Source organism: Pan paniscus, chromosome 7 (assembly GCF_029289425.2).
Source record: "Pan paniscus chromosome 7, NHGRI_mPanPan1-v2.0_pri, whole genome shotgun sequence".
In the NCBI taxonomy this organism is placed as follows: domain Eukaryota; kingdom Metazoa; phylum Chordata; class Mammalia; order Primates; family Hominidae; genus Pan; species Pan paniscus.
Genome location: NC_073256.2, coordinates 161,047,166 through 161,062,235, shown reverse-complemented (window position 1 = coordinate 161,062,235; position 15,070 = coordinate 161,047,166). Strand labels below are relative to the sequence as shown.

Genomic DNA, 15,070 nt, shown 5'->3' with positions numbered 1-15,070 from the left:
CTCTAACTAAGGCAGGCTCTGGCCTCCCTCCCCAGGCCCAGGGCAGAAGCTGGCTGCTGGCCAGCGGTTGTCTTCTGGGTCGGTGGGGGTGGAGTCTGGCTGGTCTGTCCTCCACCCTTTCCGCCTCCTGGCAAGTCATGAGCTGCACCTCATTGCCCGGCCAAAGGGCAGAGACACGAGCGACTGGGGGCACCTCTGGTGACCAAGACCGGGCTGCGCTCCAAAGAGGCCGTTGGGCCTGGAGTGGGGTTGGGGGTCCGAGAGGAGTTGGGTGACAACCCCCACCCCATCCCGGGTCCAGCTGTTTCAGCCCCTCTCAGCGCGCCGATACTATTAGCCCCACCCGCCCTCCATCGAGTCCCGTGCCGCTCCCAAACCGCACGATAAGCCCCACAGGGAGTGCGCCATAGGCCGGGGCGCGTCACGGGGCCAGGGCGGGGCGGGGCGGGCCGGAGTCCGGACGTCGGGAGCAGGATGGCGGCGGAGCAGGACCCCGAGGCGCGGGCGGCGGCGCGGCCGCTGCTCACTGACCTCTACCAGGCCACCATGGCGTTGGGCTATTGGCGCGCGGGCCGGGCGCGGGACGCCGCCGAGTTCGAGCTCTTCTTCCGCCGCTGCCCGTTCGGCGGCGCCTTCGCCTTGGCCGCCGGCTTGCGCGACTGTGTGCGCTTCCTGCGCGCCTTCCGCCTGCGGGACGCCGGTAGTCACCCGTCCGCGCGACGAGCCCCCCACGCCCGGCAGAAACCCCCACCTATGGCCGGTGGAAGTCCTTGCCCCCCAGTGGAACCCCCCATGTCCCACGACCGGTCTGTCCCCGCGCTGGTCTCAGCGCAGTTACCTCGTTTCCAGACGTGCAGTTCCTGGCCTCGGTGCTGCCCCCAGACACGGACCCTGCGTTCTTCGAGCACCTTCGGGCCCTCGACTGCTCCGAGGTGACGGTGCGAGCCCTGCCCGAGGGCTCCCTCGCCTTCCCGGGCGTGAGTAGGGGTAAGCGGGCGGCGCGGCGGCCACGGGGTGCTGGGCCGAGCGCGGAGCTGACTTCTCTCCCCGCAGGTGCCGCTCCTGCAGGTGTCCGGGCCGCTCCTGGTGGTGCAGCTGCTGGAGACACCGCTGCTCTGCCTGGTCAGCTACGCCAGGTGGGCTGCGGGCCACTGGCAGGGAGCGTGGGCATGGGATGGGCCCCCAGCGCCGGGGCTCCGTGCTGGACTGTGGCGGCGGGGCTGGCTGCCCAGGGGTCCCAGGACGGGCCTCCCGCCCCCACTGTTCAGGGTGTAAGGAGGGGCTGGGTGAGGGTGGAGCTCCCAGGTTGGAAGTTCCAGGCCCCAGGTAACCGCCGTCTTGGGTGGCCTAGCGACCTTCACCCTGGGACCCCCTGACTCTTGGCTCCCCACAGCCTGGTGGCCACCAATGCAGCGCGGCTTCGCTTGATCGCAGGGCCAGAGAAGCGGCTGCTAGAGATGGGCCTGAGGCGGGCTCAGGGCCCCGATGGGGGCCTGACAGCCTCCACCTACAGCTACCTGGGCGGTGAGTGTCTGGTGCGGGGCAAGGCAAGGGCCGAGAAGGAGGAGCCCCGTCTTGGCCGGAAGTCCCCCAATCCCACCGCCTTCCTCCCCAGGCTTCGACAGCAGCAGCAACGTGCTAGCGGGCCAGCTGCGAGGTGTGCCGGTGGCCGGGACCCTGGCCCACTCCTTCGTCACTTCCTTTTCAGGCAGCGAGGTGCCCCCTGACCCGGTCAGTCCCTCCTCTAAACCCTGCTGTCTCCAGGCGACAGGCCCCAAGCCAGCCCTTGCCCTGGCGAGAGGTGTGCCACCCAGGCAGGTCACCCCAGTGCTGTCCCAGGAAGCTGGCACGGGCTGCATTACCTTTGCTCTCAAACTAGGGTGTCCCTGGCTGCTCCCAGGCCTCATCCTGCATTCCTGGCCCCCATTCTTCACCGACTCTGTTCTACAGATGTTGGCGCCCGCAGCTGGTGAGGGCCCTGGGGTGGACCTGGCGGCCAAAGCCCAGGTGTGGCTGGAGCAGGTGTGTGCCCACCTGGGGCTGGGGGTGCAGGAGCCGCACCCAGGCGAGCGGGCAGCCTTTGTGGCCTATGCCTTGGCCTTTCCCCGGGCCTTCCAGGGCCTCCTGGACTCCTACAGCGTGTGGAGGTGAGCCCAGGCACTTTCGGGGTGGGCTCAGCAGAACCTCAGCAGCCTCTGGCCCCCTTATCCATTCCTGCAGGAGTGGTCTCCCCAACTTCCTAGCAGTCGCCCTGGCCCTGGGAGAGCTGGGCTACCGGGCAGCGGGCGTGAGGCTGGACAGTGGTGACCTGCTACAGCAGGCTCAGGAGATCCGCAAGGTCTTCCGAGCTGCTGCAGCCCGGTGAGTTTCCCGGGGAGGAGGTGTGCCTGGTGGGAGATCCCCGGGGTTTGGGAATGGGGCAGGGAAGGACAGTGAGGTACTCTGCTGAACTTTCAGCAGTGATACTGCAGGCCGTGGCAGGGAGGTAAGTGGTGGGGCTCCCTAGGAGCTCCCAAGCAGAAGGTGAGCATAGGTGTCCTTGACTGAGGCGGGGCAGGGAACAGGGGGACACCAGGGTCAATCAGGAAGACCCGAGGGGTGGCCCCCACCCTTTCTCCACCCACGCGGCAGGTTCCAGGTGCCCTGGCTGGAGTCAGTCCTCATCGTAGTCAGCAACAACATTGACGAGGAGGCGCTGGCCCGACTGGCCCAGGAGGTGGGGTGGATGAGTGGGTAGGCGGAGGGTGGCTGGGGGGCTCTGGGGGCCCCTGCAGGTTCTGGCTGGGCTCATTGCCACCTCCTTCCCCACCCAGGGCACTGCCACCCCCTTCCCCACCCAGGGCACTGCCACCTCCTTCCCCCACCCAGGGCACTGCCACCCCCTTCCCCACCCAGGGCACTGCCATCCCCTTCCCCACCCAGGGCACTGCCACCTCCTTCCCCACCTAGGGCACTGGCACCTCCTTCCCCACCCAGGGCACTGCCACCCCCTTCCCCACCCAGGGCAGTGCCACCTCCTTCCCCACCCAGGGCAGTGCCACCCCCTTCCCCACCCAGGGCACTGCCACCTCCTTCCCCACCCAGGGCAGCTGGGCTCACGGCCACCCCCTTCCCCACCCAGGGCAGTGAGGTGAATGTCATTGGCATTGGCACCAGTGTGGTCACCTGCCCCCAACAGCCTTCCCTGGGTGGCGTCTATAAGGTAGGGACAGTGTCGGGGGCCCAGGTGGGGACAGGTCTGAGGGATGGTGCTGGGTGGGGGATAAGGACCAGCCAGCTCAACGCCCTCTTCCTGCAGCTGGTGGCCGTGGGGGGCCAGCCACGAATGAAGCTGACCGAGGACCCCGAGAAGCAGACGTTGCCTGGGAGCAAGGCTGCTTTCCGGCTCCTGGGCTCTGACGGTGAGGCCCTCCCATCCCCCCTGCCGTCCACCTTCAAAGCACCAGGGCCCCCGCTTATTCTTGCCCCGCCCACACAGGGTCTCCACTCATGGACATGCTGCAGTTAGCAGAAGAGCCAGTGCCACAGGCTGGGCAGGAGCTGAGGGTGTGGCCTCCAGGGGCCCGGGAGCCCTGCACCGTGAGGCCAGCCCAGGTGGAGCCACTACTGCGGCTCTGCCTCCAGCAGGGACAGGTGGCTGCCCCACCGCCCTCATCCTGCCCCCCAGCCCCAGTAGAGCCCTGACTGGGGGCCAGCCCCAAGCTTCTCTTTCCTTACCTCCTCCCTGCAGCTGTGTGAGCCGCTCCCATCCCTGGCAGAGTCTAGAGCCTTGGCCCAGCTGTCCCTGAGCCGACTCAGCCCTGAGCACAGGCGGCTGCAGAGCCCTGCACAGTACCAGGTTGGGGGGAGGCCCGCCCTGTCATTCTGCCCTGTGCACCCCCGCCCTCACCCTGCCCACCGCTCCCCTCCTCTGCTCCCTGCAGGTGGTGCTGTCCGAGAGGCTGCAGGCCCTGGTGAACAGTCTGTGTGCGGGGCAGTCCCCCTGAGAGTCTGAGCGGGGCTGACTGGAAACAACACGAATCACTCACTTTTCCCCACAGCTTGTCCTGTGTTGTTTGTGTCGTTTGTTCACCCAGCCCACGGGCTGCGCCTCCCGGGCTGGGGCTGGGCTGGAGTCGGGAATCTGAGCTCGAGGTAGCAGGAAGATTTGCATCCCAGTGAAAGCACAGGCCCTGCCGGGGTGGGAGACAGCCCTGTGCTGAAGCCCGAAGGGCAGTGAGGAGTTCCCCGGCTTGGGGTGGGCTGTGGGGAGTCAGATCCCACACTAGAACTACAAAGCCACAGGCAGGGAGGGCTTTGGTGTCTGCCTTGGAGTTGAGGGAGTTGCTGCAGACCTTTCCTTGCTAGAGGCAGGCTGGGGACAGGACAGGGTTGGGGGTAGTGCCAGGTAAGAGGGTCCAGCCGTGGCCCTGGGCTCCCACGCCTGCCTAGGCACTGCCCCCCAGGCTCAGGGTCAGTGAAGACATCTCAAACTCCCCAAGTCAAAAGGGAGTGCTCAGGTGTCTCCTGCCACTGCTGCTGCCAACCCAGCACCACCCTGGCATCTGGCGTCAGGGACACAGCTCCTGACCCAGCAGCCCACGGAAGGAGAGGAAGAATGGGGAAGAAGTTGAAGCTCCAGGAGATGACTCAGCCCCAGACACCTGGCCGGAGTGGCGCTGCACGTGGCTGTGCTGGGCTGGCCCTGCCTCTGCACCAGCAAGTTCCTGATCTCAGGGTTCCGCCAGTTTGGGCAACATGAGCTTCAGAGGAACTGCTTGGGGGAGAAGTTCTAGGCTTGGCAGGAAGTGGAGGCTGGGGGCCTGGGCCTCTCTTGTCGAAGCAGCCTGAGGTTGCACAGACAGGCAAGGGCGTGGGGGGAATGCTGACCGCCTGGGGTGCGTCAGGGGCACTTCCGTCTGCCCAGGCATTCCACCAGACCAGCTCATCTGGCTGCCCGGGGTTCAGGGTGGGCAGCACCACTGTGTGGTTGGCTGAGGGTGGAGGGTGGGGACTTGGAGCAGAGGCCCAGTCCAGCCAGCCCCGGAGAGTACGAGCTAGGAGAGAGATACAGACTCACACACATTGGACAGAACACACCACACCCCAGGCACCCCCAGGGCACCCGCGCACTCCGAGGGGCCCAGCCAGGGTGGCTGTATTCTTCCGTTCTTGCACTGCTGTAAAGAAATACCTGAGACTGGGTAATTTCTAAGGAAGAGAGGTTTAATTGGCCTGTGGTTCTGCAGGTACAGGAAGCATGGCTGGGGAGGCTTCAGGAAACTTACCGTCTTGGTGGAAGTGGAAGCGGGCAGGTCTTACATGGCCGGAGGAAGGGGTGGGGCGGTGCCACACACTTCCAGACAACCAGATCTTGAGAAGTCTTATCATGGGAACAGCACCAAAGGGAGAAGTTGCCCCCAGGATCCAATCACTTCCCACCAGGCCCCACCTCCAGCACTGGGGATTACGTTTCAACATGAGATTTGGCCAAGGACCCAGGACCCAGAGGGGCCTGCACAAGCTCTGGAGGGGACACCGCTCCTCTGGTGTCTTCGCTGCCCCCTCCACACCTCCGGGCTGCCCCAAGCTCACCCAGTCATGCCTGTTCCAAGGTGTCTGACAGCCAGCGTGCAGGGAGCGGGGCCAGCCCCTAGCCCCAGGCCCAGTGGGGAGCTGACTGCTGCTTGGGGGCTGAATCAGGCCTCGACTCAGGGCGGGGCCCAGACTCCTGGACCCTGCGAGGACCTCCTCAGAGCTGTCCGCAACTGCCCTGAGCCCCCTGGTCAACAGGGGCTGGTAGTCAGGGTGGGGGCCCTTCTCCCCCTTTCTTTGTGGATCTGCCAGCTCTTGGGGATCCTGTTCTCAGGGCCCTGGTGGGTAGAGCCACACCACAGGCACTCAGGCTGCAGGTGGCCACTCCCCTCCAGCAGCCCAGGCAGGAGGGCCCCTCAAAGGCCCATTGTAGGCACCTCCGTGTGGCTCCCCAGCCCCCGCAAGCTCACGCTAGCGCACGCCACCACGCCCGTCCGTGGTCCCGCCCGGGGCGGCTTCTAGGTCAGTCCTGGGCACAACTTCGCAGGAGGAGCAGCGGCAGGTGCTGCAGGCAAGGGCCGCCATGGCTGGGGGTGTGTGGGGCCGGAGTCGGGCCCGGGAGGCTCCCGTGGGGGCTCTAACCCTGACAGCACTGACTGAAGGAATCCGGGCCAGGCAGGGGCAGCCCCAGGGACCCCCTTCTGCAGGCCCTCAGCCCAAGTCCTGGGAGGTCAAACCTGAGGCTGAGCCACAGACCCAGGCACTCACCGCCCCCTCTGAGGCAGAGCCTGGACGTGGGGCCACCGTCCCTGAAGCTGGCAGCGAGCCCTGCTCCCTCAACAGTGCCCTGGAACCAGCCCCTGAGGGGCCCCACCAGGTGAGGGGTGAGGGAAGGGATGTTGTGCGAACCGGCCTGGGGGTCCTGTGGATGGTAGGTGGAAGGCGGGGTGGCAGGAGGGCGGTGCTGGCCCCGGGGGAGGTCAGGGTCTGTGGATGCTAGGTGGAAGATGGGGTGGTGGGGGGCGGTGCTGGCCCCGGGGGAGGTCAGGGTCTGTGGATGCTAGGTGGAAGATGGGGTGGTGGGGGGCGGTGCTGGCCCCGGGGGAGGTCAGGGTCTGTGGATGCTAGGTGGAAGATGGGGTGGTGGGGGGCGGTGCTGGCCCCGGGGGAGGTCAGGGTCTGTGGATGCTAGGTGGAAGGCGGGGTGGTGGGGGGCGGTGCTGGCCCTGGGGGGGGGTCAGGGTCTGTGGATGCTAGGTGGAAGGCGGGGTGGCAGGGGGGCGGTGCTGGCCCCTGGGGAGGTCAGGGTGAAACAGGCTGGTGAGCAACAGAGGAGCAAGGGATTTTGTAGGAAGCCAGGTGGGAGGCCGAGGGACCAGGAGGAGAGCTAGGAGAGGTTTGGGCACTTCAGACGCTCCACCTATCCTGCCCTAGGTTCCCCAGAGTTCCTGGGAGGAGGGAGTTCTTGCCGACCTCGCGTTGTACACGGCTGCCTGCCTGGAGGAGGCTGGCTTTGCAGGGACCCAGGCGACAGCGCTCACCCTGTCCTCAGCCCTGGAGGCCCGGGGGGAGCGGTTGGAGGACCAGGTCAGCCTCCACCCACTTCATGCCCTACAGAATCCTGCCGGTTCGGGCACCAAGGTGGTGGGAGGGGCCTGGAGAGCGCAGCCTGACCCTGCCATCTTCAGGCTGCTCCTGCCAGGCGGGATCAGGGTGGGGGTGGAGGTGGGGTGCAGGCCAGAGGGGAATGGACGGTGGAGGAGGCCTGACTGCTGAAGTCTGCCCCCTTCCCCACCAGGTGCATGCTCTGGTGCGTGGGCTGCTGGCGCAGGTGCCCAGCCTAGCGGAGGGGAGGCCCTGGAGGGCGGCCCTGCGAGTGCTGAGCGCACTGGCCCTGGAGCATGCGCGGGACGTGGTGTGTGCGCTGCTACCCCGCTCTCTGCCCCCCGATCGGTAACCCAACCGTCCTGGCCCTGCGGTCCCCACGCGGCTTCCTTCCCTCTTCCCGCTTGGCGGTGGAGTCTGGCCCCAGAAGAGGGAGCTGAAAAGGGGCAGGGCCTCCTTATTCCAGCCCCGCGATGACTCATGCCCCGTATCCATTCCCGCTCCCCTCATTTTTAGCTCCGCAAACTCCCCCCACACTCCTGCCACAGAGTTTCTGATGCTGGGCTCCTCTCTTGGAGCCACCTTCTATCTTCGGGTGGCCTCCCCTGGAGACCGTCCTGGGGTTGGCTCCGGAGTGGGGTGAATGAGGCTGGGGGGCTAACGTGCCTGGACACCCCTGGCTCTTTGGTTAATTGGCCCCAGAAGTTATCTTTGGTTTTATTCTCTGTGGCAATTTTTTTCTTTTTAATAATGCCAGGTTTGTTTCACTGTCGCTGACCCAACGGACTCCCAGTGGGTCCCCACCCTGCAGCTCAGCTTGAGATAGGCTATGTTGTGGTCTGCACAATTAATACTTCATTTGTTTCTCTGAGATTTGGGGATGGGGGGAGATGGGAGGGGTTTCCTGCTCCTCCCCTGCTGGAGTCCTACTGGCTGCCTCCACCCTGGCTGGGGACTCCCTACATCCCCTGGACACCCACCCATCTCTTGTCTCACACCAGCCCCCTCCAAACCCTCAGGGTAGCAGCCGAGCTCTGGCGCAGCCTAAGCCGTAACCAGCGTGTAAATGGGCAGGTGCTGGTGCAACTGCTGTGGGCGCTGAAGGGTGCTTCGGGGCCCGAGCCCCAGGCACTGGCGGTAGGTGGCTCCAGCCATTACCAGGGGGTGGGGGCGGGGGTGGGGGGTGGCGAGGAGGGGGGAGGATGGGGATAGGGAGTTTGCACCTAGGTAACTGCTCCTGGAATGTCCCACGCGTGTCTGAGGCTGTCCCCATCCTGTTGACAGCACGCCTGTCCCTCTGCTGCCCAGTGCAGCTCCAGGCGTGCCCCAGGCCTGAGTGGGCCACTTGCTCCACAGGCCACACGTGCTCTTGGGGAGATGCTGGCTGTTTCGGGCTGCGTGGGAGCCACGAGGGGCTTCTACCCACATCTGCTGCTTGCGCTGGTCACACAGCTGCACAAGCTAGCCCGCAGCCCGTGCTCCCCCGACATGCCCAAGATTTGGGTTCTGTCCCACCGAGGGCCACCACACAGCCATGCCAGGTGAGAGGCAACACCAGGTTACGTGGGGCGGGCCAGCATGCTGTCACCCTCTCAGCTCCCACTGCCCACCTGCTCACTGTCCCCACCACCAGCTGCGCCGTGGAGGCCCTGAAGGCCCTGCTCACCGGGGATGGAGGCCGCATGGTGGTCACGTGCATGGAGCAGGCGGGAGGCTGGAGGAGGCTGGTGGGAGCCCACACCCACCTGGAGGGCGTCCTGCTGCTGGCCAGGTGAGGAGGGTGAGGAGGGGCCCCAGGTGAGGAGGGTGAGGAGGGGCCCCAGGGTGTCACACCAGGAAGAGAGTGGTTGCTGGCCAGGTGCTGGGCAGGGGGACAGGGAAAAGGCAGGGGCATGAGGGTCGTGTTGGGATGGGGTCTTCTCGAGGAGTAAGGCCGCCAAACGGAGCGAGAGCTCCCATTTCCACCCACCCCAGTGCTATGGTGGCACATGCCGACCACCACCTGCGAGGCCTCTTCGCAGACTTGCTCCCTCGGCTTCGCAGCGCGGACGACCCGCAGCGTCTCACGGCTATGGCCTTCTTCACAGGGGTGAGCCTGCTTCCCGGATGGGTGGGGAAGGGTGACCCTGGACTTGATCCCTGAATCGCAGCGGCCTGCACGGGGACCGCGGGCGTGCTGACCCCATGTGCCTCGCCTAGCTGTTGCAGAGCCGGCCCACCGCACGGCTCCTGCGAGAGGAGGTCATCCTGGAGCGGCTCCTCACCTGGCAGGGAGACCCCGAACCCACGGTGCGCTGGTTGGGCCTGCTGGGCCTGGGCCACCTCGCGCTGAATCGCAGGAAGGTGAGAGAAGGGGAGGGGTGGAGAGGGGCTTGGCCCGGTCGCGGCGAGGTCTGCAAGAGGCTGACCCCGAGTCCCAGCAGGTGCGGCACGTGAGCACGCTGCTGCCGGCGCTCCTGGGCGCACTGGGCGAAGGCGACGCGCGGCTCGTGGGCGCAGCGCTGGGCGCCCTGAGGAGGCTCCTGCTGCGGCCCCGGGCGCCTGTGCGGCTCCTGAGCGCGGAGCTGGGACCGCGCCTCCCTCCGCTACTGGACGACGTGAGCAAACGCCCCGCCTCCGGGCCCCGCCCCTCCCGCTGTCACCGCCCCCGCCCCTCCAGTTTCTCCCTCCCAGGCCCCGCCCCCGTCTCTCCCGCCCAGGCCCCGCCCTCTCAGGCCCCGCCCCGCCCTTCCAGTCTCTCCCTCCCAGGCCCCGCCCCCAGTCTCTCCCTCCCAGGCCCCGCCCCGCCCCTACAGTCTCTCTCTCCCAGGCCCCGCCCTCCCAGGCCCCGCCCCGCCCTCCCAGGCCCCGCCCCGCCCCTCTAGTTTCTCCTTCCCATGCCCCGCCCCCCAGTCTGTCAGTCTGTCCCTCCCAGGCCCTGACCTCCCAGGCCCCGCCCCGCCCCTCCAGTTTCTTCCTCCCAGGCCCCGTCCCACCAGTGTCTCTGTCCCAGATTTCTTCCCTCCTGACCGCCCCCGCCCCTCCCGCCTGCTGTCGCCCAGCTCCGCCCCTCCAAGGCCGTGTCCCGCCAAGCTCCTCCCCGCTAGACTTTTCCTTCCGGACCCCATCCCTTCAAGCCCCAACCCCTGCAGGGGATCTCCAGGCTTCCCAACCAGGTCCAGCTCCAGGCCCTGTGCCCTGTCCCCAGATCACACCGAGTCAGCAGCCTTCCCTAGACCCACGGCTTCCTCGCTCCGCGCTGGCCGCCCCCTCCCACCCTTGCAGCCCCTCTCATTCTCCGCCTGCCCTGACTGCGCCTTCCCACGCAGACACGGGACTCAATCCGCGCCTCGGCCGTCGGGCTCCTTGGGACTCTGGTGCGCCGGGGCCGGGGCGGGCTCCGGCTGGGGCTCCGCGGCCCCCTGCGGAAGCTGGTGCTGCAGAGTCTCGTGCCGCTGCTGTTGCGCCTGCATGACCCCAGCAGGGACGCTGCTGAGGTCAGCAGCCCCCCACACCATCCCACCCCTATGCCATCCAACACTCACCACTCCCACCGTGCCTCCCCTCCGACAATTACAGGTCAGGGACTCACCCATCCCAAGGACCTCAGTGGCAGGTGTGACGGGCGGCCAGGTTACTACTGCTCTTCCCTTGAGCAGAATCAATCCGGTCTCCTGCCCTGGGCTCTTCTGCCCCTCACCCGATGCCCTTGCTCCCCCTCTTCCCACCCCACCTTTTGCCTTTCTACTTCCTGGACCCCTGACCCGGCTCACTTCCCCTATCCCAGAGCTCAGAGTGGACCCTGGCCCGCTGTGACCACGCCTTTTGCTGGGGCCTGCTGGAGGAGTTGGTCACCGTGGCCCACTATGACAGCCCCGAGGCCCTGAGCCACCTCTGCTGCCGCCTGGTCAGTAGGGGAAGCAAGGTGACCGCAAGGGGGTATGATCAGCAGCCCACTTGTTCCAGGGTTCACCGGGGCCCCCAACCGTTTCTACTGCAGCCAAACCAGATAGGCTACTGGTGGGGCAAGTCCAAGGCCTCCGACCATGCCACCTGCCCTGGGGGCTCCCCTGGAACCCCGGCCCCTGGATTCAGCTCTGCAGCCTCCTCCGCACTCAGGATCAGCCCTCCTGTCCTGCCACTAGCCCTTTTGTCCCCAGGTTCAGCGATACCCAGGCCACGTGCCCAACTTCCTGAGCCAGACCCAGGGCTACCTGCGGAGTCCACAGGACCCCCTGCGCCGGGCAGCCTCCGTGCTTATAGGTGAGGCCGCCCGGGGTCACACTGCCCCTGGCACCGGGGCTTTGGGAGCTGGGCCAGCCTCCCCCTGGGGGGCTGTGGGGCCTGCACTCATGCATCTGCTGTGGTCCAGGCTTCCTTGTCCACCACGCCAGCCCCGGCTGTGTCAACCAGGACCTGCTGGACTCCCTGTTCCAGGGTGAGGCCCCACCTTGCCAGGGGATGGTGTCCTGGAGACGTGGCTGGTGCTAGGGCGGAGTGGACGGGAGCGGTGGGTGGAGGGCCAGGGGCCCGGGCACTCGGCCCTCCTGGGCTCCCCGGCCTGAGCCGCGATCTCCTCGCAGACCTAGGGCGGCTGCAGAGCGACCCCGAGCCGGCCGTGGCCGCAGCAGCACACGTGTCCGCTCAGCAGGTGGCGATGCTGGCCCGAGCCCGGGGCTGCCCCCGTGGGCCCCGCCTTCTCCGCATCGCCCCGCGCCCCGCCCGGCCCCCACCAGTCTTCGCCGACAGCCCCTTCCAGCGCCGGAGCGTCGCGGGCCGCTGGGGCTGCTCCGGACCCCGCCGAGCCTGAGGCTCGGGGCTGGGGCCCGAGGGCCAGGGTCCGACTCAGGCACCCCACGCGCATAGCAGCCTGTCCCCGCCCTGATGGAGGGGCTCCCTGGGCCTGGTGCTGGACGCCAATGCCCTCCCCCACCCCCCATCCCCGTGACCCCTCTTCAGGCACCCACCACCCTGATGGTGACAGAGGGGGACAGCCAGCACCCATCTGTCCCCGTCAGGGCTCTTGTTCTCACAGCCCCCTGGAGCATGCCCCATGCCCCAACCTTGGGCCTGGCTCCTGGCCCAGATGGCACCTGGCCTCTTGAGTCTGCTGGGGGACCCCAAAGTTGGTGGTCCCATAGCCTGCCCTCCTGGGTCTCCACCTCATGCCTGGACAGGACGCTGTGGCCTGTCCGGGCCTTGGCCAACCCTGCAGCTGCACCCCCGATCCTCATCCCTCACCCCATTCCCTGCCAGCATCCTAAGGCTCCTGGCGGGCATCCTCTCTGCTCAAAATTATTGACCTGTCTCCTGGCCACACCTGCTGTGCCCTCTCAGCCAGGCCATCATCACCCCCTGTTCATTATGTCAGGCCTCATGGGAGCCTGGCCTTCTCCAGAAGCTGGCCCCGGCGTCCTCCCAAGCTGGACCACGTAGGCCCCAGATCACACCTGCGGGTCCAGATGTAGGGGTCCCGTGTGCACGCCCAATCAGACCGAGCACTTGTGACACTACCCCAACACTTCTCCCAGGGCTGAATGAGGAACGCGCCACTGGACACATGAGGAAGAGGTTGCTCTGGGAACTACTGATGCTGTGACCTCACCTCTCTGGCTTTGGGCGGCAGGTCCCTGCACCTAGGATGCCTGCCTGGAAATGTCCTTGCATTCGTGGCCTCCTTCGCAGCCTCCTCCTCAGAGAAGCCTCTGCGAGTGCACAGGGAGTGTGCGCAGCCTTGTGAAGGGCTGGGACCACTTGCCCAGACTGGGGCCCCTCGGGCACAGGCGTGGGGTCCTACTGACCTGTCTCCCCAGCTCCCACACAGAAAGCATCTAAAATAAACACACGTGGATGGAAAGCGTTGGCCATCTGTTTTGAGTGTGGTTATGGGAGCTGACCCTGGTCCAAGATCTGGCTCAGGCTGGGGTAATAGGCCATAGTCCCTGATATGACCCCAGGTAGAGTCAGTTTGGCAGCAGGGTTAAAGGTCAGGCAGGCTCCAGGCACAGGCTATGGCCAGGTCAGGTTGGGTTAACCCTAAGACAGAGAAGCTGCGCTCTGGTCTAACAGGCATGGAATGGATGGGGTTAGAGCTGTCAGCACTGGGGTGAGTGTCTCTTTGCAGGTCATATGCAGGAAGCTGAGGATCAGGTGAAGGGCCCGGGTCTTCGTGGAGTCAGGGGCAAGGTTTGGTGGATGAGTTTGGAGCCTCCACAGCAGATACCAAAACGGGATTCAACATACCAGAAACAGATTGAGAGAAAGAGGCCAGAGAGGCCAGAGGCCACCAGATGCCCAGTGAAGGTCAGATAGATGGAAGCCCCATGGACGTCCGTACTAGCCTTCAGGAAGCTCTCAAACCAGCCATCTGTCCGAGGTCCGCACCTCCCAGGACGGGCTAGGAGCACCCATGGGGGGCACACCCTCAGCACTGGCGGGGACGGGTTTCGGGACACAGCCACATGGATCCTCTCCGTAGCAGCCCCAAAGAGGGAAGCAAGCCCGGCCTCCTTGCTCACCTTGCAACCAGGAGCCAGGCCCCAGGGCAAGCATGTGCTGCCCACCTAGCACAGGCTTGCCCACACCCCACAGCACGCTGGACAGTCTGGTGGGCAAACCCAACAGTGATGCCACGCTCACCCCAGATGGGGGCTGAGGCGGGGAGCTGGCTGTGGTGGGCAGGCAGCACCCCTGCGCTCCTCCCCCTCCCTCTTGGTGCCCGGGAGAGTCCGCGCCGTCCTGCGGCAGGCTGTGTGCAGCGCAGGCGGGCTTGCACCACACAGCTCCCTGTTAGGAGTGTGTCTAGCCCCGCCTTGCTCTGGCACTGCCCAGAACCTGGTTGCCCTGCCAGGAGTGAGATTCATGCAAAGTCCACATGGCCTCTAGAGTGTGACTCTTCCCTGCTAGAATTCCTGGGAGGCTCCAGGTGGCACAGTGGGCTGGTCCCTCCATGGGGATGCTGTGTCCCCAGGGTCCATCAGATCCACCTGCAGAGAGCCCACCCCAGGGCAAATATTCCAACGGGGTCTAAGATTGGAGGGCAAGAGGGCAGGTGCACCCTGACACTCATTCCCTTTCCACCTCCAGCCAGCGGGCCAGGACAGTCTTGGCCTGGATGCCCAAACAATCTCTAACGGGCCATGTTGCCAGAGAGCTCATTGGTGGTGCAGCTCTCAAGATGGGGCTCAGGTGTGGCCTGTCACATGGCATGGCCTTGCCGGTCTCAGGGCCCTGAGGCTGTGCCTTGTGTGCCTGCCTTTCCAAATGCTTTCTAGGACCCGGGCTACTCCCACCCCACTCACCCTTTCAAGTCACCCGAAAGGGTTTTCAAAGGAGGACCATGAGTCTGAGAGGCGTTGAGTTTGTTCCTACACTGTGGGTGGGAGTGTCTAGGAGATTCTGTAACTTGGATCTGAGATACTGGAGTTTGTTTTGTCTCCTGTTTCAATGTTAATGTCGCTATTCATAGCAATACCCCATCTCTACAAAAAATGAAAAAATTAGCCAGGACTGGTGGTATGCGCCCATCATCCAGCTACTCAGCAGGCTGAGGCGGGAGAATTCCTTGAGCTCAGGAGATCGAGGCTGCTGTGAACCATGATCGTCCCACTACACAGCCTGGGCGACAGAGCAGGACCCTGTCTCTTTAAAAAAAAAAAAAAAGGCCGGGCGCGGTGGCTCACGCCTGTAAACCCAGCACTTTGGGAGGCGGAGGCAGGTGGATCACGAGGTCAGGAGACCGAGACCATCCTGGCTGACACGGTGAAACCCCTGCAGTGAGCCGAGATGGCGCCACTGCACTCCAGCCTGGGCGACAGAGCGAGACTCCATCTCAAAAAAAAAAAAAAAAAAAGTCTGCTGGGTGCGGTGGCTCACACCTGTAATCCCAGCACTTCGGGAGGCCAAGGTGGGTGGATCACAAGGTCAAGAGATCGAGACCATCCTGGCCAACATGGAGAAACCCCGTCTCTGG

At 65.5% G+C, this 15,070-nt stretch overlaps 3 protein-coding genes across 11 annotated transcripts; all 3 read left to right on the top strand.

The window, feature by feature from the left end:
- The first annotated feature begins 182 nt into the window (after positions 1-182).
- On the top strand, positions 183-4,039 carry NAPRT (nicotinate phosphoribosyltransferase). 9 transcript variants are annotated; one of them, XM_003819451.7, is made up of 13 exons: positions 201-700; positions 850-977; positions 1,054-1,136; positions 1,394-1,524; positions 1,616-1,731; positions 1,951-2,147; positions 2,221-2,361; positions 2,632-2,716; positions 3,122-3,202; positions 3,299-3,401; positions 3,479-3,633; positions 3,731-3,838; positions 3,924-4,039. In XM_003819451.7, exons 1-13 carry the CDS (start codon positions 475-477, stop codon positions 3,984-3,986), a joined length of 1,617 nt encoding a protein of 538 aa, XP_003819499.1. In that variant the 5' UTR covers positions 201-474; the 3' UTR covers positions 3,987-4,039. The 9 variants fall into 9 exon arrangements, with proteins under 9 accessions (XP_034822702.1, XP_034822700.1, XP_034822698.1 ...); XM_034966808.3 differs by having other exon boundaries at positions 195-700; positions 1,616-2,147; XM_034966810.3 differs by lacking the exon at positions 3,122-3,202 and having other exon boundaries at positions 198-700.
- Positions 4,040-4,182: 143 nt separating this feature from the next.
- Positions 4,183-12,955, top strand: MROH6 (maestro heat like repeat family member 6). The gene is made up of 14 exons (XM_003819450.6): positions 4,183-6,391; positions 6,949-7,101; positions 7,313-7,467; positions 8,139-8,256; positions 8,476-8,660; positions 8,753-8,890; positions 9,094-9,208; positions 9,319-9,462; positions 9,543-9,716; positions 10,428-10,595; positions 10,886-11,005; positions 11,259-11,361; positions 11,471-11,536; positions 11,682-12,955. Exons 1-14 carry the CDS (start codon positions 6,098-6,100, stop codon positions 11,906-11,908), a joined length of 2,160 nt encoding a protein of 719 aa, XP_003819498.3. The 5' UTR covers positions 4,183-6,097; the 3' UTR covers positions 11,909-12,955.
- On the top strand, positions 11,983-12,534 carry LOC129398658 (splicing factor 3A subunit 2-like). The gene has a single exon (XM_055117082.1). The coding sequence runs from the start codon at positions 11,983-11,985 to the stop codon at positions 12,532-12,534; it is 552 nt and encodes a 183-aa protein (XP_054973057.1).
- Positions 12,956-15,070: the final 2,115 nt, after the last annotated feature.